We start from the raw sequence: 26,220 nt of genomic DNA, 5'->3' as shown, positions 1-26,220 counted from the left end.
ATATTCAATAATCTCTAAGAATTTCCAGAAACCACACATAAAGGTCCAGATGTACTTTAGAGCACTCCATGAAAAGAGTTTTAATCTTACATATCCACTACACTGCCATACAAATGTACATATATGCCCCAAACCTGAAAATTAGCCTACAGACAAGTGAACATCAAACAAAAGGCTTTAGACAAACTAAATTAAAATACTAGCACATTTCTTTGAGACCTTCTTTCTTTTTCTTTCTTTCTTTTTTTTTTTAAGATTTATTTATTTACTTAAAAGTCAGAGTTATACAGAAAGAGAAGGAGAGGCATGGGGGCGGGGGTGAGAGACAGGTCTTCCATCCGCAGGTTCACTCCCCAGTTGACTGCAGCCAGAGCCAGGTTGATCTGAAGCCAGGAGGCAGGAGCTTCTTTTGGGTCTCCTACAAGGGTTCAGGGCCCAAGGATTTGAGCTGGATGGGAAGTGGGGCACTGGGACTCGAACCAGCACCCATATGGGATGCCGGCACTGTAGGAGGCAGCTTTACCCACTATGCCACAGCGTTGGCCCCTTGGGACATTTCTGCCAGAACTTTATAGGTTGGGCTATGAGGAAACTCTGTTATGGTCAGTCTTTTTTTTTTTTTTCTCTTTTTTTGGACAGGAAGAGTTAGACAGTGAGAAACAGAGAGAAAGGTCTTCTTTTTTCCGTTGTCACCCCCCAAGTGGCCGTTACGGCTGGTGTGCTGCGCCGTTCTGAAGCCAGGAGCCAGGTACTTCCCCCTGGTCTCTCATGTGGGTGCAGGGCCCAAGCACCTGGGCCATCCTCCACTGCCCTCCTGGGCCACAGCAGAGAGCTAGACTGAAAGAGGAGCAACCAGGACAGAGTCCGGCGCCCTAACTGGGACTAGAACCTGGGGTGCCGGCGCCGCAGGCGGAGGATTAGCCAAGCGAGCTGTGGTGCCAGCCACGGTCAGTCTTTGAGAAATACAAGTATTATTATCAAAGATTTGGTAGGCAACAGTGGTAGCAAAGGTGGTGCCTGCACCAAATTAGTTTATAACGCTGCATTGTCCTTTTAAATATTCCACTTCAGTAGCCAAGAAATTGAATCTTTTCAAGAAAATGTCTGTGACCTTTTATACTTTATCTATCTATCCACACCAATGACTTATAGAACAAAAATGTAGTTACTGTAAAAAGGAACATTTTCAAAATATATGTGATATTTAATCTATAATCATTAAAAGTCACACAGTTCACATAAATGGATTCTCTAGATTTCAAAGCTTTTATGTGCTAACTAGAATGTGCTAACTAGAATGAGCTTTAGACAATAAATAACCAACTGAGAGAAGAAAAGACAGAGAGATAGGGATGGGGTGGAAGAGGGACAGAAACAATAAAAAATTTAAGATATTTATGGTGTTTCTTAAGTAAGTATCCCACTATCAATCCATTCCTGGAGGCAAAAGAAACATGTATGCCTAACATATTAGAGGAAAAGTAGCACCTACTACCTTTAGGATACTGACTGCTAAGTAAATATGTCAAACTACCATGGCCCCATTTTTTTTTTTTAAACAGGCAGACTGGACAGTGAGAGAGAGACAGAGAGAAAGGTCTTCCTTTTTCCATTGGTTCACCCCCCAATGGACGCTGCAGCCGGCACACCACGCTGATCCAAAGCCAGGAGCCAGGTGCTTCTCCTGGTCTCCCATGCGGGTGCAGGGCACAAGGACTTGGGCCATCCTCCACTGCACTCCTGACCATGGCCCCATTTTTAATCAACTATAATAAAAAAAAAACTATAATAAAAAATAAAAACAGTGCTGTTCATAATAGGTTAAGGCTCCAGCCTGCAGTGCCAACATCCCATATGGGTGCCGGTTCGAGTCTTGGTTGCTCCTCTTCCAATCCAGTCCCTTCTGATGCACCTGGGAAAGCAGTGGAGGGTGGCCCAAGTGTTTGGGCCCCTGAACCCACATGGGAGACAGGAAGAAGTTCCTGGCTCCTGGCTTCAGGTCAGCTCAGCTCTGGCCATTGCAGCCATTTGGGGAGTAAGCCAGTGAATGGAAGATCTGTCTCTCTGTCTCTCCTTCTATCTATAACTCTGCCGCTCAAATAAATAAATAAATCTTTAAAAAAAAAAAAAAGATGCTTAAGGCACAGCTCTTAGCAGCCAATTCTCTCAGCCAAGTTTGAAAAGAAGCCAAATAAGTTATTTTTCACTTTACAAAATTGAAAAGAGTTCTAAAACATAACCTTCCTTCATCTCCACCCTTCCTCTATGCACGGCTTCCAGTCCTCATTTCCACACCAAAGCTCTGTGCTGAATCTAATAGATGCTTAAGTGAAATGCCTACAGTTTATAGCTAACTTGCTTTTATCCCTTTGGGTGCTCAGGCGTATCTTGCTGGTTATGTTCGTGCCCAGATTTTTAATGCTCTCGGCCCTTCACACAGAAAGTAGTAACTGTAATACTACAATTTTCGTTACAACACAGCAGATCAAATCCAAAGTTCTTCTCACATAAGCCCTACCAAGTAATTCATATTCATGTTTCTTTCTTCTCCAGGGAGTTTGGAATTTACTTGCAAACAACAAACTATTCTAAGACTACTCTTAGTTCAAAACTATAAAACTGCTTCATAAAACTGATTTCTAATGTCCAAGGTGTATTAAAGCTTTAATACCACCATAAAATAATTAAGTAAATAAACTTACTGATATACACAGAAGTACTAAATTTTATGTAAAGCTGACTATAACTGAAATTATATCTATAGGTTTCTTCAAGCTCAATGTCAAATCATTTTCTCATTTGCAAAATGAAAGGCTCAGATCAAATGAACTTGAACTCTAAAGCCACATTCAATTAGCACAATTTTTTTGAACCAAGCATACTTTAGCAAAAACTACAAAAGTAGCTTTCTGCAGGGCAGAGAGAAGGACACAGCACCCTCTCCTGTCTAGGAAGCCTGAATGAGCAGCACCACAAGCAGACGTCTCCCTCTTTCCTACCAGCTATGATAAATGAGAGCTTGCCTGGATGCTCTCCCGAGAAGCACTGCATACAAACTGAGACCTGACCCAGTCTGAAAATGGTTAAAAGAAAAGACAAAAAGTTGTCTCACATGGACAACCACGTGAGAAAGGATTTGGGGATCTGAGAGGGTGGATTTCATTTACAAGAAAACATGAGAGAAAAGCGGACACTTAAGGAATGTGGTATACTTCGTCATCAGGATATAAATTTAGAGAATGACCAGAATTATGACATGAAACATTAAAACATACAGACAGTGCACTGAAGTATACCTTCAGTCTACAGAGTTTACAACTAGGTTTTCAAAGGCTGAAATAAAAGGCAAATGCAAGGTATATAAGGAGCCTATGTTTTAATTCCTAAATTAGATGTTTGCTATTCCGAAAGGATTCCAAGTATTTAAAACTAGAGGAAGTGGATTTTAAACCACAGGACAACTTTGGCAGATTTCATTGGTATTTGGGTGGTCTAGGAGTTTTTATAGCTTTTTAGTTAGAACACTTTGGTATCTCTGTGGCCAGTAACTTCTGAAAACTTGGGAATTTTTGGCTTCAAATGCTACTGGAAAGGACCCCATGCCTAACAGCACGAGCTAATACTTAGGAATTTTAGTGTTAGGTTCATGTTGCCACCTAAACAATTTAAGTACTAAGGGTAAATGATTTCACCATCTTACAGTTTCACCTACAAAACACAGTGCCAGGGAATGTACTTTGAGGACAGCCTTCTCACGAGGTTCATGCACACTAAAACATATAGAAACTAGGAAACATTTCTTTCTATAAGAAAACACAGTTTAAGTACTGTCTTGCAAAGCAGATATTCCTAGGTTCAACCAGTTTATGTAGAAAATATTTCCAGCCGGTGCTGCGGCTCACTAGGCTAATCCTCCACCTGCAGCGCCGGCACACTGGGTTCTAGTCCTGGTTGGGGCACCAGATTCTGTCCCGGTTGCTCCTCTTCCTGTCCAGCTCTCTGCTGTGGCCTGGGAGGGCAGTGGAAGATGGCCCAAGTGCTTGGGCCCTGCACCCGCATGGGAGACCAGGAGGAGGCATCTGGCTCCTGGCTTTGGACTGGCGCAGCGCGCTGGCCGTAGTCCACCTGCCGTGGCAGCCATTTCAGGGGTGAACCAATGGAAAGGAAGACCTTTCTTTCTGTGTCTCTCTCTCTCACTGTCTAAATCTGCCTGAAGAAAAAGAAAAAGGAAAAGGAAAAGGAAAAGAAAAAGAAAAGAAAAGAAAATTTCCCTGAAGACAGGGCAACATTTAAAGACAAAAACACTCCAAAAACAAATTTGTATACTACACTGTTCGGAATCCATTGTGATAAGATATATATCACTGGAGGAAAAGAAGTCAACATAGTCACATGATGACCTCCAGTGGGACCAAAGAAGTAAAAAATTTGTTGTACCGATGGAGGACTGATGTGAAAACGATGTTTACTTTACCCCTGTGATCCCCTGTTTCGTGAAACTACCTATCATTTCAAAATACAGCTTTTTCAGGAAAAGACAGAAATCCTTCAAGTCCCTCATCAAAGGATACTCTGTCTTGCATGAGTGACATTGCCATCAATCTGTGCTTTATTTCAAAAGATCATGTTACAAGACACAAATGTCAGACCAGGGAACAATGAAACAACCAAACAGAATTCTTTGGTAAACAGCAATCACTGCTCTTCTAAAGGGCACCTGCATCCACATTCCAAGCTTTAATAAATTAGATAGCAGATGACAAAAACACTAAATAATTATTCTATGTAATTTTTCATTTAAGATAACCACCTACTATATGACCTAATTATAAACAGTATATTCTTTTCAGCTGACCAAAAAAGATGCAAACTGTCCTGATACATGTATAAAACATGATACACAAGAAGCTGCCTCTATAAAAGTCAGTAGCATCTGGGGGAAAAAAATGAATCATCCACTGGTTCACTCCCAAAAGGGCCACAACGGCTGGAGCTAGGCCAACCCCAGATGGCTGATCTGAAGCCAGGAGCCAGGAGCTTCTTCTGGGTCTCCCACCCAGGGGCAGGGGCCCAAGGACTTGGGCAATCTTCTACTGCTTTCCAGGCCATAGCAGAGAGCTGGAGGAGCTGGGACTCAAACCGGCAACCATATCAGAAGCCAGTACTGCAGGTGCCGGATCTACCTCCTACACCACAATGTTGCCTCTGAAGGTACTTTTATTTTAAAAAACAATTCAAATCCTGGCATAGCAAATGTTATCACATCAAAACTTTTGTCTATGCAACACTAAGTATCAACTTAAAAGAATGAAGATCTTTATGAATTCACAAGGAATAATAATTAAAAATTTTTAAGTAAATAGAAACAAGATGAAACAGTTTGTTTGAGACTTTTTTAAAAAACAAGGGATTGGAGGCCGGCGCTGCGGCTCACTAGGCTAATCCTCTGCCTGCAGCGCCGGCACACCGGATTCTAGTCCCGGTTGGGCCGCCAGATTCTGTCCTGGTTGCTCCTCTTCCAGGCCAGCTCTCTGCTGTGGCCAGGGAGTGCAGTGGAGGATGGCCCAAGTGCTTGGGCCCTGCACCCGCATGGGAGACCAGGAGAAGCGCCTGGCTCCTGGCTTCGGATCAGCGCGGTGCACCGGCCGCAGCGTGCCGGCCCCAGCGGCCGTTGCAGGGTGAACCAATGGAAAAGGAAGACCTTTCTCTCTGTCTCTCTCACTGTCCACTCTGTCTGTCCAAAACAAAAAAAAAACAAAACAAAACAAAAAAACAAAAAACAAGGGATTGGGTCTGGCTTTAGATTGGCACAGCTCCGCTGTTGCAACCACCTGGGGAGTGAATCAGCAGATGGAAGACCTCCCTCTCTCTCTCTCTCTCTCTCTCTCTCTCTCTGCCTCTCTGTAGCTCTGCCTTCAAATAAATAAATAAATCTTTTAAAAAAAGGATTGTCTATCTGCTTTTCCATTAATCTGTCCATCCATCCATCTGCTCTCGTGTATAATATGGGAATCTCTTTGAAAGGCTAAACAGGAAAATGGCAACTGGTTACCTCCAAAAAGAGGAACTGACAGACCAAAGGTTGGGAATGGGAGGGAGGCTTTTTCTACAGTATACTTTTTTGAATGGTTAAATTCTTTTTATCATGTTCATTAGATACTATCCACTCAAGAAAAAAATTTTAATGAGGCAACAGTAAAATAACTGGGTATACTTATTGTAATATTTGACTAGTAAAGCAGCTATCACCTAAAAAATACATAGATTAAGATTTATATGTACTTTATCTCCAGAACTGATTAGCTGATAGTTAACCAAGTAAATGCATAATCAAAAGAGAATTCATGGACAGAAAGTTTGCAAGTTATTTGCTTCAGAGTAGGTAGGCAGGCAAACTAGTACAGACAATAATACATCTGTCTCTAAGGAATTTCCATAACCAAAAGCAGACCAGAAAAACAAGTGAAAGAAGAGCAGAATGATGTCTGAGTGGGATGGGGGGGCACGCTCATCCAGCAAGGAAGAGAGTCACAAAGACAAAACGGCTTTTAATTCTAGTTAACTGACTTTGATTGCTAGGGGGTAAGAAAAACATCTGGGGGTTGGCCCTGTGGTGTAGCGGGTAAAGCCATCGCCTGCAGTGCATGGGCACCGGTTCAAGTCCCGGCTACTCCACTTCTGATCTAGCTCTCTACTATGGCCTGGGAAAGCAGTAGAAGATGGCCCAAGTCCTCGGGCCCCTGCAGCTGCGTGGGAGACCTGGAAGAAGCTCCTGGCTCCTGGCTTCAGATTGGCACAGCTCCAGCTATTGCAGCCAACTGGGGAGTAAACTGGCAGATGGAAGATCTCTCTCTCTCTCTCTCTCTCTCTCTGCCTCTCCTCTGTCTGTGTAACTCTGACACTCAAATAAATAAATAAATCTTTAAAAAATAAAAAGAGAAAAACATCTGTTGCCAGATCTATAAATTTCTAAGCTTTTAAGTTTTAGCGGTACAATATTTCAGGTCTACAACTTGGGAATTATCAATCTAACAAAACAATGGTGACCCTTGGTTATTTTTCTGTGTTGTAGTAAAAGCAATGTGAAAGACAGTTTCCAAAACAACTGCGAAGTGGCTCCTGATTTATAATCTAGAATGGTAACGTTCAGTGAGTGTTGAGGGGATTCTTCTAAGGGGAGGTCAAGTGATTAATTCAGACACGGAGGAGACAGAGGGCTATGAGGGTGGGAAAGAAAAAGTGGAGAGGGGCTGGGACCGGTGGCGCACTAAGTTAATCCTCCGCCTGTGGCGCCGGCATTCCATATGGGTGCCGGTTCTAGTCCCTACTGTTCCTCTTCCCATCCAGCTCTCTGCTATGGCCTGGGAAAGTAGCAGAGTAGGGCCCAAGTCCTTAGGCCCCTGCACTCATGTGGGAGACCCACAGAGCAGAAGTGAGTTGTGTCTTCCAGATGCAAGATGTATCTCTTATATAAATGGGAATATCCCTTGAATCAAATATTGAGCTCTGGGGCCAGCACTGTGGTGCAGTGGGCTAAAGCCCTGGCCTGAAGCACCGGCATCCCACAGAGGCACTGGTTCTAGTCCCGGCTCCTCCTCTTCCAATCCAGCTCTCTGCTATGGCCTGGGAAAGCAGAGGAAGATGGCCCAAGTCCTTGGGCCCCTGCACCCATGTAGGAGACCCAGAAGAAGCTTCTGGCTCCTGGCTTCAGATCAGCCATCTGGGGAGTGAACCAGCAGATGGAAGACCTCTCTCTCTGTCTCTACCTCTCTCTGTAGCTCTTTCAAATAAATAAAATAAATCTTTTTTTTTTTCCTTTTGACAGGCAGAGTTAGACAGTGAGAGAGACAGACAGAGAGAAAGGTCTTCCTTCCATTGGTTCACCCCCGAAATGGTCACCATGGCCGGCACTGTGCCGATCCGAAGCCAGGAGCTAGGTGCTTCCTCCTGATCTCCATGCGGGTGCAGGGCCCAAGCACTTGGGCCATCTTCCACTGCTCTCCCAGGCCACAGCAGAGAGCTGGACTGGAAGAGGAGCAACCGGGACTAGAACCCGGAGCCAATATGGGATGCCGGCGCCAGAAGGCCATGGCGCCGGCCCCATAAAATAAATTAAAAAAAAAAAAAAAAAAAAGTTAAGCTCTGAGAGTCAAATTTTCTGGTCATGTTAATATTAATCTTGCAAGGCCAAGCTCAGTTCAAATTTTACCTTAAAAACACAAATAAGGATTCAAGAATGGGTGGTTCTGGTGCAAGGAGGGGAAGACAAACTACCTGGCAGAATTTTTTACAAGGGACAATTTCAGTCCTCTTTAATAAATATTTCAATGTTCCAGAGTTGTAGAGTGTATGGAAGACTTAGTTCACACAATACCATGGACCACAGGGCAACAGCTGACAGATACTGTCAGCAAGCCATCTCTTGAGTTGGAAGAACTGCAACAAGGCCAATTTGAATTGCTGTGTCGCCCCTGTTCAGTAATACTGGCTCAAGGGGGAAAAAGGAAACAAAAAGCCAGAAGGAAGGAAAGGGGGAGGGTTTGTTGCTTCCATGATGTTCTAGGTAGCAATGAAACTGTTGTCCCTTTAAATTGGAGGCAGTGTAACAGTACAGTTGTCCCAGATTTCCTCACAGTAATACCTACCCATGCCAGGCACCCGTTACCACCCAGCTTGGGGGAAACAGAAAGGGCTCTCATATTTTCTTCCTGGTATGAAATTCAGTCACATTATGGTTTGCAAGGACTTGCTGTATCACTGAGAAACTAGGAAGAGTGTGGTCTATTTCAGCATACAGGATAAACGAATTAACTTTGCGAAATGGGAACTGAAAGCCCTTCATTTTACAGATAAGGAAGATGCTGCTAAGAAAAAGTCAACGTTCCACTTCTTTTTCCAACACAGAAACAATTCTCGCAATATCCTATTTAAGAATAAGATACTTTTCTATAATCCATAAACTAATTTCTTTCAAAACAATATGAGGGGGGGCTGGCATTGTGGTGTAGCGGGTAAAGCCGCCACCTCCGGTACAAGCATCCCATATGGGTGCGGTGCTCCACTTCGATCTAGCTCTCTGCTATGGCCTGGGAAAGCAGTAGAGGATGGCCCAAATCCTTGGGCCCCTGCACCCATGTGGGAGACCTGGAAGAAGCTCCTGGCTTCGGATCAGCGTAGCTCCAGCCGTTGCAGCCAATTGGGGAGTGAACCAGAGGATGGAAGAACTTTTTCTTTCTCTGTGCCTCTCCTTCTCTCTCTGTGTAACTCTGACTTTCAAATAAATAAATAAATCTTTAAAACAAAAAACAACAACAATATGAGGTACAGCTTTGGAGTTTACATTTAAGAAAGTAGCATACAGGCATATTAACAAAATGCTTCCTATTGTTCAAGATTCAGCTATTTTTTCCTGAGATGATACTGACTAAATTCTTGAAAAATAGGATTTCTGCTGGGCAAAAAGACATTTTAGCTTAATAAAAGGTAATTTTAAAAAAAGCAATTCTACTTGAGTAAACAGAAATCTAAAACACTTGTAACACACAAGACAAATTGGTAACTTCTTACCTGTCTGCCACTCCCAGGTTTAAGGTCACTCTGTTAAAAAGAAGGGGGAAACTATTTTAAGACATATCCAAACAAACTCTAGCTGATACAGGTGGAGAAGCAGCTAGTGAAAGAGGAGCTGAGGTTATGTTAGCACTGCCCTGCTGCCCTGACTGGCCTGCTGCAGTCCTGCAAACCCGTGCGGTCACAGCCCTGGTTGACCCACAGGACAGTTCTGGCTGGCCTGGGAGGAAACCCTGGCCAGCTGGCATGCCACTGCCTGATGCCAGTCTGCACTGTCAAAGCCTCCCTTCCCTGCAGTAGAAACCACAAGTTCTAAGCTTACAGCTTAGAACCAGTGCTAGCTGAAAATATCCAATATGGCTGCAGGCACACAACAATCTTCAGGTAAGAATAGTTATCATGGCCAACATTCCCGATCTTAACATGCATGCGACACTCCAATGCTTCCAAGATTTCAAAAAGGGCAAGGAAATGAGCGGTACTTGAGCCCCATCCTAAATTCCACACCCTCTAAATATTCAACTAAGGCCCCGTCCCAGACACCACTTCCTATGAATCCAGATGGTATATAAGATGGCCCCAAACTTTGAGAATTTTAGTTTTCTCTCACCAGCTTCCTCACCAATTCCTGAGCGTGTACTTTTGCTTTAAATAAATCTTGCTTCTCTGCTCACTTTTATTTGTGTGTCTTCCTTGGATTCTTTCTTAGTGGAGACAAGAAGGGAGCAAGCCCAGCCAGGAGCCCCTCTGACAACATCATTAAGTGCGTGTTTCTAATCCTGGAATAACAGACTACATCCTACAGGTTATCAACTTTCTAGAAGGCCTTTAGGGTCTGAAGAAAGCTACTAACTGCTCCGTGCCCGCCCTCCCACCCTGACTCTGAGATTATCAGGGTTCCTTGTTAGAATGTAATGTATGAGTAGTTCAAAAATAATAATAGGGGCCGGTGTTGTGGCATAGCAGGTAACACTGCCGCCTGCAGTGCCAGCATCCCCTGTGGGCGCCAGTTCGTATCCCAGCTGCTCCACTTCAGATCCAGCTCTCTGCTATGGCCTGGGAAAGCAGCAGAAGATGGCCCAACTCCTTGGGCCCCTGCACCCACGTGGGAGACCCAGAAGAAGCTCCTGGCTCCTGGATTCAGACTGGTGCAGCTCCGGCCGTTGTAGCCAATTGGGGAGTGAACCAGCGGATGGAAGACACCTCTCTCTCTCTCTCTCTCTCTCTCTCCCTCTCTCTCTCTCTCTGCTTCTCCTTCTCTGTGTAACTCGGACTTTCAAATAAATAAATAGATCTTTTAAAAATAATAATAATAATAATAATAATAATTACTACTTTTAGCAAGGAACTTGGAAAACAACCAAATCACTATTTTAGGTACAGATGCCATTAACTGCATCATCAAAAAATCAATCAATGAATAAAAAGAATAATCTACCATCAGTTCCTTTAGCTTTCCAGAGATACAACACCTGTTGCTTGGCACACAGGAGGCTGTATCTTAGCATAGTAAGGCTAGATGATTTTGGAGACAATTTTAGCCTGAGGGCTGGGCTGAATGAATTTCCACATGAGTAATTCCTTCCCTGATCCTGTTCTGTGGCTACAGCTTTCTCTGCATAGACACTCCCAGCTCTGACAGTTCTTACCGGGTGGACATCACCAATGTAGTACTGCTTTAGCATCTCTCTGGCATCAGAGGAATGGCCGACATCTTCAAAGCTCTCGCTTGCATCTACGCCAGCTTGTTCCAGCAGAACTTCCTCCCCACCAGGGTGCTACAAAGAAAAGAAATTTACTGAATTGATGGCTTCTGAAAAGCAAGCTCAGGTGTTTCTTTCCCATCCCTTTTCCTCTTTTTTCTTTTCTCCCTTTCATGGCAGTTGTGAAAAAAAAAAAAAACTTATTATTTGCCACCAGCCAGGATGCAACAGGAAGAACAAAATATAACTTCTGTGGTAATGTGGTCAAAAATGCCTAACGTGGATAGGTATTACTGGGAGGAAACCTAAGCTAACCACAAACTCAGAGAGGGACAGTCTATCTACTCCACTTCTGAGCCATCTCTCTGCTAATGCTCCAGGGAAAGCAGTGGAAGATGGCCTACATGCTTGGGCCCCTGTACCCAACTGGGAGACCAGGAAGAAGCTCCTGGCTTCAGCCTTGCCCAGCTCTGGCCACTGCAGCCATTTGGGGAGTGAACCAGTTGACGGAAGATCTCTCTCTCTCTCTTTTTCTCTCTCCCTCTCTGTAACTCTACCATTCAAATAAATAAATATTTAATAATAAATTCAATAAAAATAAAAATATGGAGGCCATGAAAGTCAAGGAGAAACTGAAACACTATTCCAGGTTAAGGGAGCCTTGAGAGACAGGACAACTGGGAACAATGTGTGATTTGTGGTTGGTTCCTTTACCCACAGTATTTTTTTTTTTTTTTTTTTTTTTTTTGACAGGCAGAGTGGACAGTGAGAGAGAGAGACAGAGAGAAAGGTCTTCCTTTGCCGTTGGTTCACCCTCCAATGGCCGCCGCGGCTGGCGCGCTGCGGCCGGCGCACCGCGCTGATCCGATGGCAGGAGCCAGGAGCCAGGTGCTTTTCCTGGTCTCCCATGGGGTGCAGGGCCCAAGCACCTGGGCCATCCTCCACTGCACTCCCTGGCCACAGCAGAGGGCTGGCCTGGAAGAGGGGCAACCGGGACAGAATCCGGCGCCCCGACCGGGACTAGAACCCGGTGTGCCGGCGCCGCTAGGCGGAGGATTAGCCTAGTGAGCCGCGGCGCCGGCCTACCCCACAGTATTGAAACAGCTGTAGAATCCTAAAAGGGGGCTCCAGGCAAAGGGTACTTGGAATTCTTGCAACTTAAGCTTGAAACTGCTTCAAAATAAAAAGTTAAATACATAAATAAGTAGGTAGTACTTAAGTACATAAATAAGTAGGTAGGAAGTAGATTTTATATGGTAAAATAATAACTGGGTAAGTTATTAACAAACTGAGATGTCTGGGGCTAGCGTTGTAGCACAGCAGAATGAACTACCACCTGCAACGCTGGCATCCTGTGTGAGCTCCATTTCAAGTCCCAGCTGCTCTACTTCCAATCCAACTTCCTGCTAATGTGCCTAGGAAAGCAGCACATTACTTGGCCCAAGTACTTGCTCCTGCCACCCATGTGGGAGACCAGGATGCGGCCACAGGCTCCTGGCTTCAGCTTGGCCCAGCCTCAGCTGTTGTGGCCATCTGGGGAGTGAACCAGCAAATCAAAGCTCTCTGTCTGAATCTCTACCTTTCTCTCTGACTTTCAAATATAATAAATAAATCTTAAAAAGAAAAAGAAATTGAGATGTCTTGTTTTCCTTATTGTAAAATGGCAATAATATTAAGAGCCCTACCCTAACAACTATGGTATTAATAAGTAAGAATAAAAGAAAAAACCTTGTACTTAAGACTAACAAAGTGCAGTAGGTGTAGTATACTTCCATCTATGACCCCAAAAAGCAGATACAAATATTCTTCCACACACATAATGTATCTCTGGAAACAATGACGAAAAGCTGATGATTGAAAGGCAGTGGGGAAGGAAGACTCTTCTCTCTGTAACTTTTTTTTTTTTTTTTTTTGACAGGCAGAGTGGACAGTGAGAGAGAGAGACAGAGAGAAAGGTCTTCCTTTTCCGTTGGTTCACCCTCCAATGGCCGCCACGGCTGGCGCGCTGCGGCTGGTGCACCACGCTGATCCGAAGCCAGGAGCCAGGTGCTTCTCCTGGTCTCCCATGGGATGCAGGGCCCAAACACTTGGGCCATCCTCCACTGCACTCCCTGGCCACAGCAGAGAGCTGGCCTGGAAGAGGGGCAACCGGGACAGAATCCGGCGCCCCGACCGGGACAAGAACCCGGTGTGCCGGCACCGCAAGGCAGAGGATTAGCCTAGTGAGCCACGGCGCCGGCCCTCTCTGTAACTTTTAAAACTGTTTGACCAAGTATTACTTAACTCAGAAAATAAATCACTTTTTAAAATTACATTTAACACAGTCCCTGACTCACTCAATAAACATTTACTTATAATCAGCAAATACAGAATTTATGTTACTCAACACATCCAAAATAGTATTTTTTAAATACTAGGTAGTGCTTTTTAATTACTTTTTACAGCAACCGCTTAAGCAGGAATATTATCACTCCTATTCTGCAGGACTAATTCAGTGCCATCTCTCTGTCGTACTCACTGCCGTTGAGCTCCCGGAGGACGAGCTCTATTTTTGTCTCTGGAAAGGTCTCACACAGGGAGTGGACCTCCAATCCCAGCATTTAGGCACATTAATTTAAAACGAAACAGCTACCATGCATTTGTTATTGCATATGAAACCTCGCAGCCGTATTTTTTGTCAGGGAACCAAGTCCTCAGGTTTGGGATTGACAACCCAATTTGCTCTGCACAGCTACTTTGGAAAATATTTTTTCCTTTTGATACATCTCAACTATTAAGCTACCTTTCACAGAAAAGGCTAACAAACCCTCTTAGCAGCTTAAGGTATTTCAGGGAATGAATTTATGAATTCGTACACAGATCTTTCTACAAAATAATTTAATTTGCAACAATCTCTCACAGCTTATAAATAAACAAGCAAATAATTTTTAAAAACATTTTTAGAAAATATATAGGGGCCGGCACTGTGGCGTGGTGGGTAAAGCCGCCGTCTGCAGTGCCGGCATCTCATATGGGCGCCGGTTTGAGTCCCAGCTGTTCCACATCCAATCCCGCTCTCTGCTATGGCCTAGGAAATAAATCAATTTTGGGGGGCCGGCGCCGGTATCCCCTAAGGGTGCCAGTTCGAGTCCTGACTGCTCCGCTTCTGATCCAGCTCTGCTATGGCCTGGGAAAGCAGCAGAACATGGCCCAAGTCCTTGGGCCCCTGCATTCACGTGGGAGACCCGGAAGAAGCTCCGGCTCCTGGCTTCGGATAGGCGCAGCTCCATCCCTTGCAGCTAATTAGGGAGTGAACCAGCGGTTGGAAGACCTCTCTCTCTTCCTCTCCTCTATCTCTAACTCTGACTTTCAAATAAATAAATACATCTTTTAAAAAAGAAAATATATAGAAGTGAAAATTATATATTAACTGTGACAAATTTGGAAAACACAAGAATGATTAATCAAGCACAGTCCTACAATAGAAATGTTTTAACAAACTGACAAATAAAATTTCATGTTTTTCCTGTATATTCCTTCATTTTGACCATAATTTTACAATTTTTGCTATTTTATGTTTTAAGCAGTGATAAGTAAATTTGTTTCTACAAAGTGAATTATACAGTCCATTTTTTAAAAAAAAATTTTATTTGACAGGTAGAGTTATAGACAGTGAGAGAGAGAGAGAGAGAGACAGAGAGAAAGGTCTTTCTTCTGTTGACTCACTCCCCAGATGGCCACCTAGGCTGGTGCTGTACCAATTTGAAGCCAGGAGCCAAGTGCTTCTTCCCGGTCTCCCATGCAGGTGCAGGGCCCAAGCACTTGGGCCATCCTCCACTGCCCTCCTGGGCCACAGCAGAGAGCTGGACTGGAAGAGGAGTAACTGAGACTAGAACCCAGTGCCCACATGGGATGCCGGTGCCACAGGCGGAGGATTAGCCAAGTGAGCCACAGCGCTGGCCCCCAACAGTGCATGTTTTATAGCCTGCTTTTTTTCATCAGGACAAGGACTTTCAGAGTGGTCACAGCAAACCTTTGGTTTAGGAACTTTCAGTCTAAAATGTGTTTTTTGTTTCTTTTTTAAAGATTTATTTATTTATTTGAAAGGCAGAGTTAAAGAGAGGCAGAGGCAGAGAGAGAGAAAGGTCCTCCATCTGTCCAGCAATAGTAAGCTCACACAAATATCTGATGGCAAATATCTGATGCTCAACTAAAACAGTCTTCAGAGAAAATGGAAACTGTATTGCCAAATAGTCTTTCTTAATATAAAAGTACCACTTCAACAACCCAGAGGATGGATTTTCAAAAATCTAAAAGGAAAACAGGGAGGCCTTCTCCTATGACTGGTTACTCTGTTTCTGGACATAATGAATGAAAGGGAATGTATGGGGCCAACCCTGTAGTGCAGCGGGTTAAAGCCCTGGCCTGCAGCATCAGCATCCCATAAGGGCATCAGTTTGAGTCCAGCTGTTCCACATACGATCCAGCTCCCTGCACCTGGGAAAGCAACAAAGGATGGCCCAAGTGCTTGGACCCCACACCCATGTGGGAGACCCAGAAGAGTTCGAATAGGCTCAGCTCCAGCTATTGAGGCCATTTGAGAAGTGAACTAGCAGATGGAAGAACTCTTTCTCTAAGTCTTTTTTTTTTTTTAAAGGAATGTAAAAAATGTCCTCTCTCTCTGACCAGTAGATGAATCAACAACAAATTCTCAAGCTCTGTCACCAAAGTGGTCCTATTTCAACTGACCCCCTGTTTTGTTTTGTTTTTTAAGATTTATTTATTTATTTGCAAGGTAGAGTTACACAGAGAGAAGGAGAAATAGGGACAGATTTCCCATCCACTGGTTCACTCCCCAAATAGCCACAATGGCCAGGGCTGGGCTAGACTGAAGCTACTGCATCCGGGATCTCACGTGGGTGTCAGGGGCCCAAGCACTTAGGACATCTTCCACTGCCTTTCCAAGTGCATTAGCAGTGAGCTGGAATGGAAGTGGAGCAACTAGGACTCGAACCAGTATTCATGTGGGATGCCAGCATAGCAGGTGGCAGCTTAACCTGCTATGCCACAATAGGAACTCCCCAAACCTCTGTTTCAAGGCTATTCTGTAGCAAGGAAGCAAACGAGTCACATTTGATGCGTCTTGAGCAGGTTCTACATAATGGTACTACACTGCAGTGTATTTGGGTTTCACAGCGTTTACTGATCTGGGCCAAGATAATGGCAATGACTAATAAGAAATGAAATTGGAGCAGCCGTGCCCACAGACACCAACCAAGCTTCCAAGACAAAGTGAGAAGTTTCAGAGCTGATGGATCACCAGTGGATACCAGATGATGTCAAGAGTTCATGGCCCCTTCTATTTTGAAGCCATGTTCAAAAACAAAAAGAAATTACAGATCTCTGTGAAGACCAAAGATTATCTCTGCCAACACTTGGAATAGCCCTTAACCAGGTAACTTTCCTTACAACTGAAGCCTCTCTATAGAATAAAGAGGATGTATGGGCTAGGGGATGTGCAGCAAAGACAATTCTCACCTGAGCCAGGTTCCCTTTTAGACTTGGAACTAGCAAAAATGAGGAGGTAGTGGGCACTTTGCCTAATAGTTAAATACCTGCATCCATATGGAGTGCCTGGGTTTGAATCTTGGCTCCAACTCCTGATTGTACCTGCCTGGGAATGCAGACCCAAGTAGATGGGTCCCTGCCACCCATGTGGAAATACTATATTGAGTTCCCAGCTCCTGGCTTTGGCCCCTACCAGGCCACAGCTACACAGCCATTGAGGGTATTTGGAGATGAAATCAGTTTCCTAAATGGGATCGATCTCTCTCTCTCAAATAAGCTTTTTTTTTTTTTCCATTTTGCTTTTTAATTTAAAAAGAATAGTATATGCAGGATGACCTACAGGAAAGAGCCACTTAAGAAGTATTTTAAATTTTCTTCTGGTGACTCTAGATGAAAAGCAGAGAAAGGGGAAAACTCACACCAGTAATAATACATAAAAACTTGGCAAAAATTCAATCTTTGGAAAAAAGTCAATTATCACTAATTATTATGTGCAGTCTGACTTAACCACAGTGAACTCCTATTTTCTTGGGATCTAAATATTGCATTTTTTTTTTCAATTTGACAGGTAGAGTTATAGACTTCCTCCTGGTCTCCCATGCCGGTACAGGGGCCCACGCACTTGGGCCATCCTCCACTGTCTTCCCAGGCCACAGCAGAGAGCTGGACTGGAAGAGGAGCAACCGGGACTAGAACCCAGGGCCCATATGGGATACCGGCGCCACAGGCAGAGGATTAACAAGTGAGCCACTGCCCAATATTGCAGTTTTACACATAATTGTGTTAGTATTTTATAACTTTCCAAAAAATAATTTTTATTACCTCAAATTAAGAAATTGTGAATAGGCAAAATACATCTCCTTGTATTGTTTATTTTGAACCTACAGAATGACATGAAATACAAGTGCGTCATTATTTTAATCGTACAAACGCTATTCACAGTGAATACCCAGGGTCAAGACAGACTGAGCAAACCCTCTTTATTTCTCAATATTGTTCAGGAAATACAGGTGACATGAACATACTGCCAGACCCACCAGTGCTTTCAGGATCATCAAAGATGGGATGAAAATAACAGATTCTTTATTTGGAGTTCAGAACCTGTCAAATTCACTTTACTGCATATGGACACTCAGCTGCAGAGTTTATGTAACCTTGTAAGAAAAGAAGGCAGCTGTTGGCAGACACATAGATGAAGGTTGCCCAGGAATTATTCTGCCTGGATTAAATGTCCCAGGGAAGTGGCAGGGTGCCATTTCTGTAACAAGAAGTAGATATAATTTGCATGTTGAGCATCAAAATCAAGAACAAATGACTCTTGACTCTAAAGGTTAAACCATTAGTTTTTCTCTAAGAAACAAATCAAATAGAAGAAAAATTGGAGAAATTGAAGTAAAATCTGTAGATTGTATCTAAATCAATAGCCTGGTTGTAATATTGAACTATAGTTTGCAAAAATGTTACAATTAAGGGAAACTTGGTAACGGGTACAAAAGATCTCTCTATTATTGCTTACAACTGTAATATCAATTGCAAATGCAATATGCACATGAATCTACAGTTATAAAAAAAAAATCAAGGGTTGGCATCTAGTATAGTGGTTAAAGATACCATTTGGGACACTGCATCTTATATCAGTATTTGGGTTCCAGTCCCAGTTCTGTTTCCAATTCCAGCTTGTAGCTTATACCCAAGCACCTGGGGCCAGCATTGTGGCCTAATGAATTAAGCAGCCACCTGTGAAGTTGGCGTCACGGCTGCTCCACTTCCAGTCCAGCTCCCTGCTAATGTGCCTAGGAAGGCAGCAAAGATGATCCAAGTCTTTGGACTGCTGCACCCATGTAGGAGACCCAAATGAAGCTCCTGGCTCCTGGTTTCGGCCTGGCCCAGCCTTGTCTGTTGGGGAGTCTGTAGGCCATTTGGGGATGAACCAGCAGACGGAAGATCTCTGTGTCTCCCTCTCCCTCTCCATTTAACTCTGCCTTTCAAATAAAATACATAAAATCTTTGTTTTGTTTTGTTTTGTTTTCTTGACAGGCAGAGTGGACAGTGAGAGAGAGCGAGACAGAGGGAAAGGTCTTCCTTTTGCTGTTGGTTCACCCTCCAATGGCCGCCGCGGTCGGTGCGCTGTGGGCCAGTGCACCACGCTGATCCGATGGCAGGAGCCAGGTACTTCTCCTGGTCTCCCATGGGGTGCAGGGCCCAAGCACCTGGGCCATCCTCCACTGCACTCCCTGGCCACAGCAGAGAGCTGGCCTGGAAGAGGGGCAACCGGGACAGAATCCGGCGCCCCAACCGGGACTAGAACCCGGTGTGCCGGCGCCGCAAGGCGGAGGGGTAGCCTAGTGAGCCGCGGCGCTGGCCTAAAATCTTAAAATAAAATAAAATAAAAACAAGCACTGAGTGGGTCTCTGCAACCAACATGGGAGACCCAAACTGAGTTCCTTACTCCAGCCTGGCTCAGCCCTGGCTGTTGTAGGAACTTGAGGAGTAAACCAGCAGTTGTGAAATCTCTCACTCTCTTTTTCTCCCTTTCTTCTCCCCTCCCCTTCATCTCTCCCTTAAAAAAAAAAAAAAAAAAAAAAAAAAAAAAAAAAAAAAGGTGTGGGAGGAGTGGAGATTCCTGAAGCATATACTGAAGAGAAACATGTAACAGGTGTATGTACACACAAATGATCACAGCACCTTTATTCACTATGGCCCCAAACTGGAAATAACCCAAATGTTAATGGAAAATGTATATTATGAAAAAACTATTCATGGGGGGCCAGCGCTGTGGCTCACTTGGTTAATCCTCCATCTGCGGCGCCAGCATCCCATATGGGTGCCGGGTTCTAGTCCCGGTTGCTCCTCTTCCAGTCCAGCTCTCTGCTGTGGCCCAGGAGGGCAGTGGGGGATGGCCCAAGTGCTTAGGCCCCTGCACCCACGTGGGAGACCAGGAGAAGCACCTGGCTCCTGGCTTTGGATCTGCACAACGCCGGCCGTAGCGGCCATTTGGGGAGTGAACCAATGGAAGGAAGACCTTTCTCTCTCTCCCTTTCACTGTCTGTAACTCTACCTCTCAAATAAATAAAAGAAATGGGCCAGAAGATAAAAGATCTCTCTGTCTTCCCTCTCACTCTGTAACAGTTTCAAATAAATAAATAAATCTTAAAAAATAAAGAAAAAAATAAGTTCTCAAGCATTTGGAGAGTGAACCAGCAGGTGGGTTCTCTCTGTGTCACAAATAAATTTTCATTACAAAAATTTGTATGTATGAATGTATGTACTAATGTGTATAGAATATTTTATATGGAGGCTATATTATGCATAAAAGGCATTTGGAATTAAAAGTTAGGATAAAGTTACTGTGGGAAAGGAAAGAGGAGTATTAACTGGAAAAGGAGTATTTCCAGGGTGCTAGCAACATTCTCTTTCTCAACTTGGATGGTAGTTTCATGCATGTTTTCACTTAGAGGAAATTTGTTGAATATGCTTTTTGGGCTTTGAGAATTTTTCAGGTATAGTTTTTAAAAATATGAATCATGTGATTGATATTTGTTAAAAAGAAAGAAAGAAAGACACACAGATATATCTAGATACATTTACTTATTTGGACACAAGGCAGTTTTTCAATTTTTTTCAGTTTCTTAACACTTTCCTTCAAACAATATTTTGGATGAAGCCCAAAACATACAGTCAACGAAAGGTGATTAAAGTGCACAGCAATTTTCAAGAAACAATTTGAAAACCACTGACACAAACAAAAGTTTGAGAAAGAACACCAGGCTCCAAATTAAGTAATACCAATGTCAGACACAAGGCAGCGGGTTTTACAGGAAGATAAACTTAATTTCAGTCCTGCTGCGTCTAAGATAATACCAGGTACTCCAAGTACAAGGAGCTAAGCTCAGAAACTAGGTCTTCAGAGAAAAAGCAATGCAATTTTCAAACTTTAAAATGCACCGGAGAAGGAAGAAATAAATTAGGATAATACATAAGAAATTGTATGCTTTAAATTGATTCAAATACCATTAGGCACAAGAGTATGTTCAAGGGGCCGGTGCTGTGGAGTAGTGGGCTAGGCCTCAACCTATGGCATCGTTATCCCATATGAGTACTGGTTTGTCCCAGCTGTTCCTCTTCCAATCCAGCTCTCTGCTTACAGCCTGGGAAAGCAGTAGAGGATGGCCTAAGTGCTTGGGTCCCTGCACCTGCATGGGAGACCCAAAGGAAGCTCATGCTGCTGGCTTTGGATCGGCTCAGCTCCAGTCATTGTGGCCATCTGGGGAGTGAACCAGTGGATGGAAGACCTTTCTCTCTGTTTCTCCCTCCCTCTGTAACTGCCTTTCAAATACATAAATAAATCCTTAAAAAAAAAATGGGCCAGCACCGTTGCTCACTTGGCTAATCCTCCACCTGCAGCGCCAGCACCCCGGGTTCTAGTCCCGGTTGGGGCACCGGGTACTAATCCGGTTGCTTCTCTTCCAGTCCAGCTCTCTGCTGTGGCCCGGGAGGGCAGCAGAGGATGGCCCAAGTGTTCAGGTTCCTGCACCCGCATGGGAGACCAGGAGGAAGCATCCGGTTCCTGGCTTCGGATTGGCGTAGCTCCGGCTGTAGTGGCCATTTGGGGGGTGAACCAACGGAAGGAAGACCTTTCTCTCTGTCTCTCTCACTGTCTAACTCTATCTGTCAAATAAAAAAAAAAATTAAAAAAAAAAAAGATTGATGGGCCAAGATTCAATCTTGGAGATCTGCCTATCAACATGTTTGGCCCAACAAGTTCCAATCTGCAAGTACCGATAAATGAAGTCTTGGCTTAAAATACATAGCAGTAAATCATGACATTGGATTAGTCAATGGTTTCTTTAAGACACCAAAAGCACAAGCAACAAAAGAGGAAAAAAAAAAAGATAAACTGGCCTTCATCGAAATCAGAAACTTTTGTACTTCATACAGCTAATAAGAGATATATCCAGAATATATAAAGCTCAACACAAAAACAACTCAATCTTTTAAAGGGGCAAGGGATTTGAATAGACATTTTTTAAAAAGAAGATATACAAATGACAAGTTAAAAGACACTTCATGTTATTAGTCACAAGAGAAATGTAAATCAAAACCACAAGGTAATTCTACTTCAAACCCACTAGACTGGGTATAATCAAAAAGTCAAACAATCAAAGTTTTAGGGGGATGTAGAGAAACCAGATTCCTCACACTGCTGGTAAAAATACGAAGTGGTGTAGTTGCTACAGAAAACTGTTTGGCAGTTCCACAAAAAGTTAGACATAGAGTTAGCATTCTACAGAAAATCCAAACCTAGGTATATATACACCCAAGAGAAACAAAAAAAAAAAAAAAAAAAAAAAAAAAAAACCACACAAAAAACCTGTATATGAATATTTATAACAGTATTTTATTCACAATAGTCAAAAAGTAGAAACAACCCAAATGTCTATCAACTGGTAGATAAGCGACCGGCACACCAGGTTCTAGTCCCAGTTGTGGCGCCGGATTCTGTCCCGGTTGCCCCTCTTTCAGGCCAGCTCTCTGCTGTGGCCAGGGAGTGCAGTGGAGGATGGCCTAAGTGCTTGGGCCCTGCACCCCATGGGAGACCAGGAGAAGTACTTGGCTCCTGCCATCGGATCAGTGCGGTGCGCCAGCTGCAGCGCGCCGGCTGCGGCGGCCATTGGAGGGTGAACCAATGGCAAAAGGAAGACCTTTCCCTCTGTCTCTCTCTCTCACTGTCCACTCTGCCTGTCAAAAAAAAAAAAAAAAAAAAAAAAAAAAAAAAAAAACCTAGTAGATAAGCAAAATAGAGTATATCCATAAAAAGGAGTATTTTGTGGCAGTAAAAATAAAATATTGTTACACAGTACAAGAATGAGCCTTAAAAATATTATGCAAAATTAAAGAAGCCAATCACAAACAGTTACTTTCTGACTCCACTTATACAAAATGTCCAGAGCAGGCAAATCTATAAAGAAAGATCAGTGGTTGCTCAGAGCTGAGGGGTGTGGAGAAAAATGGGGAGTGAAGGAGAAAAGGTTTTTTTTTCTTTTTTTAAGATTTTATTCATTTATTTTGAAAAGTAGAGTTACAGACAGTGAGAGGAAGAGACAGAGAGAAAGGTCTTCCTTCCGTTGCTTCACTCCCCAAATGGCCACAACAGCAGGAACTGCACCGATCTGAAGCCAGGAGCCAGGAGCTTTCTCCCAGTCTCCCACACGGGTGCAGGGGCCCAAAGATTTGGGCCATGCTCCACTGCCTTCCCAGGCCATAGCAGAGAGCTGGACCGGAAGAGGAGCAGCAGGGACTAGAAACCGACGCCCATCTGGGATGCCAGCGCTGCAGGCGGAGGATTAACCAAGTGAGCAACGGTGCCAGCTCCAAGGCTTTCTTTTTGAAGTGATAAAAAGTGTTCTGAAATTAGATTATGGTGATGGTTGTACAACCTATTTATTATACCAAAAAACACTGATTGTATACGCTTTTATTGGTTAAATGGATGGTATGAGAATTATGTCAACAGAGCTATTATAAAAAGTGAGCCCATGGCAAGCCATTTTGGAAAGGTTGCTAAATACTGCAGAAAATTCAGGGGGATGAAGGTAAAGAAGTCACTGTGTTTATTGGTAAGGAGGCCAACTCTCTTAATAGTTATAATAAAATTGTAGGTTGCAAATCCAGGAGGCACTGGATTAAAGTCAGGGAGACTCATTTCATTCTAAGGAGAAAAAAAAAAAAAAAACAACTATTTACAGAATAGAATAAGAGCAAGAGTCGCAGGGATATGAGGTTTTGTCCCAGCTAAAACAGGCTGTAATCAAGGGCCAACGCTGTGGAGTAGTGGGTAAAGCCATTGCATGCAGTGCCAGCACCCACATATGGGCACAGATTAGAGTCCCAACTGCTCCACTTCCGATGCAGCTCTCTGCTACAGCCAGGGAAAGCAGCAGAAGAAAGCCCCTGCATTCACACGGGAGACCCGGAAGAAGCTCCTGGCTCCTGACTCCTGGCTTCAGATTGGCCCAGCTCCGGCCACTGTGGCCATCTGGGGAGTGAACCAGGAGATGAAGACTTCTCTCTCTCTCTCTCTCTCTCTCTCTCTCTCTCTCTGCCTCTCTGTGACTCTGCCTTTCAAATAAATAATAAATCTTTATAAAAAAAATAAAATAAAAAGGGCTGTAATCCAGGAAGTTCAAACAATTAGCTCTTCTTCTGATATAGCAGACAACAAAAGGGTGATATGAGATACAAGTTCAAACTTCAGGAAAGTGTTTACCACCTTCTTGTTCCCACCAAGTGTGGACAATATGTAAATATGAAATAACTGTTGTAAAAAAAAATGTGTGAGAGAGCCAAAGAAATGAAAGGAAGAGACAGGACATTTGTGCTGGTTTCACAATCTTTACAAGAACTACTTCACTGCACAGACAGCAGATACCAAGAGTGGACCCTTTCAAAGCAGGTGACTCAAGGTTGAAGACTGATAATGTAAAAATGAAAGTCTGAGGGGGCCAGAAAACACTTGTGCCACTAATAGTGCAGAATGCATTTAAAATTTCAAGAACTATACTTAGTTAAAAAGAACCTATCTGTAGTTACCAGAGGCTGCAGAAGAGTAAGGGAAAGGGAGGTATGGGGAAAGGTTGATTAACAGGTACTAGGTTATAGTCAGGTAGGAGACACAAGTTCTGATGTTCTGTTCCATAAGAAGGTGACTGCAGATAACAATAATGTTCTGTATGTGTATATATGTATTTTTTAATAAGTCAAAAGAGTATGTTTAATGTTTTCACCACAAAGAGATGATAAATGCTTAAGTGGATAGACTGGTTTATCCTGATTTGAACATGTCATGATTCATGTAATGGCACATGGCACTTCACATGGCACCCCATAAATATGTACAATTTTATTTCAGTTAAAATTTGAATTAAAAAGAATACTTGATATACCTTAAAATATTTAAAGAGTAAGAGTACCGGCCGGCACTGCAGCTCACTTGGCTAATCCTCCGCCTGTGGCACCGGCACACCAAGTTCTAGTCCTGGTTGGGGCGCCAAATTCTGTCCCAGTTGCTCCTCCTCCAGTCCAGCTCTCTGCTGTGGCCCGGGAGGACAGTGGAGGATGGCCCAAGTGCTTGGGTGCCTGCACCCACATGGGAGACCAGGAGGAAGCACCTGGCTCCTGGCTTCGGATTGGCACAGTTCACCGGCTGCAGCGGGCCGGCCGCAAAGGGGCCGGCCGTAACGGCCACTTGGGTGGTGAACCAATGGAAAAAAGAAGACCTTTCTCTCTGTCTCTCTCTCTCACTGTCTAAGTCTGCCTGTCAAAAAAAAAAAAAAAAAAAAAGAATACCAACAACTTGTTGACTGCTTTTGAAAAAGATAACATCCTCATGTCAACTAAATGTTTATCCAATATTAATTATCCCTCTTCAAGCTAAAAACATCTGCTTAAAAAGAAAACTTTCTGGGGGCCGGCGCTGTGGTGCAGTGGCTTAAGCCTCAGTCTGCAGTGCTGGCATCCCATATGGATGCAGTTCAAGTCCCAGTTGCTCCACTTCTGATCCAGCTCACTGCTAATGTGCCTGGGAAAGCAGTGGAGGATGGTCCTAGTGCTTGGGTCCCTGCACCCACATGGGAGACCTGGATGAAGCTCCTGGCTCCAGTCTAGCTCAGCCACGGCCATTGCAGCCATTTGTGGAGTAAACCAATGGATGGAAGACTTTCTCTCTGCCTCTGCCTCTCTCTCTGTAACTCCACCTTTCAAATAAACAAATCTTTAAAATAAAAAAGCTTTCTGAATTATATTTTACACTCTCCATTAACTTCAATTATTCAAGAACCTCAAGAATCTCAAAAACCTTGAAAATTAAGATTTAGTAACAATAGTGTATTCTTTCTAGTTAGACACTGTACCCATTGATCAGACTACAAACTTGGGAGTGTCAAGAAATGCCTAACTCCTCCCATTTGACATCATCAGCCAACAACAGGTTCTGACAGACCAGAATTTTTAGAAGCTTAAAGCATATAACAAAGAGTACTAAAACTATGTACATATCTCTACTTCATTACTCAACCTGAGAAAAAGATATTAGATGAGATGTAAAAACCAAATTAGCTAATAGACACAGATATGCTTCCAGGATAGCAACAATCCAGATAAAATTTCTCACTACCAAAACACAAGTAAGCCAGGAGTGGAATAAGCAAAACCATCCTGGAGGCCAGAAACAACTATGACAGCTTCAGTCATTTGAACTTCACCTTTATTTTACATGTAAATTAAACCCACAAAAGTCATATCAACAACAATATTAGAAAAAAAGCAGCCGGCGCTGTGGTACAGCAGGTTAAAGCCCTGGCCTGAAGCACCAGTTCTAGTCAAGGCTGCTCCTCTTCCGATC

General features: G+C 43.5%; 1 protein-coding gene across 1 annotated transcript in view; it reads right to left on the bottom strand.

Annotated features, from left to right (window-relative positions):
* CYB5B (cytochrome b5 type B) overlaps positions 1–26,220 on the bottom strand; it is a 53,972-nt gene that overhangs the window by 7,952 nt on the left and 19,800 nt on the right. Inside the window, exons 2-3 of the mRNA XM_002711664.6 lie at positions 11,220–11,348; positions 9,568–9,597 (exon numbers count right to left, since the gene is read on the bottom strand). Coding sequence (XP_002711710.1) covers positions 9,568–9,597; positions 11,220–11,348 — 159 coding nt within the window. The remainder of the gene's footprint in view (positions 1–9,567; positions 9,598–11,219; positions 11,349–26,220) is intronic.

Source organism: Oryctolagus cuniculus, chromosome 18, assembly GCF_051225735.1.
Source record: "Oryctolagus cuniculus isolate XC-2025 breed Fujian yellow rabbit chromosome 18, ASM5122573v1, whole genome shotgun sequence".
NCBI lineage: Eukaryota > Metazoa > Chordata > Mammalia > Lagomorpha > Leporidae > Oryctolagus > Oryctolagus cuniculus.
Note: the sequence above shows the minus strand (reverse complement) of the source record. Positions and strands in the feature narration are given on the sequence as shown.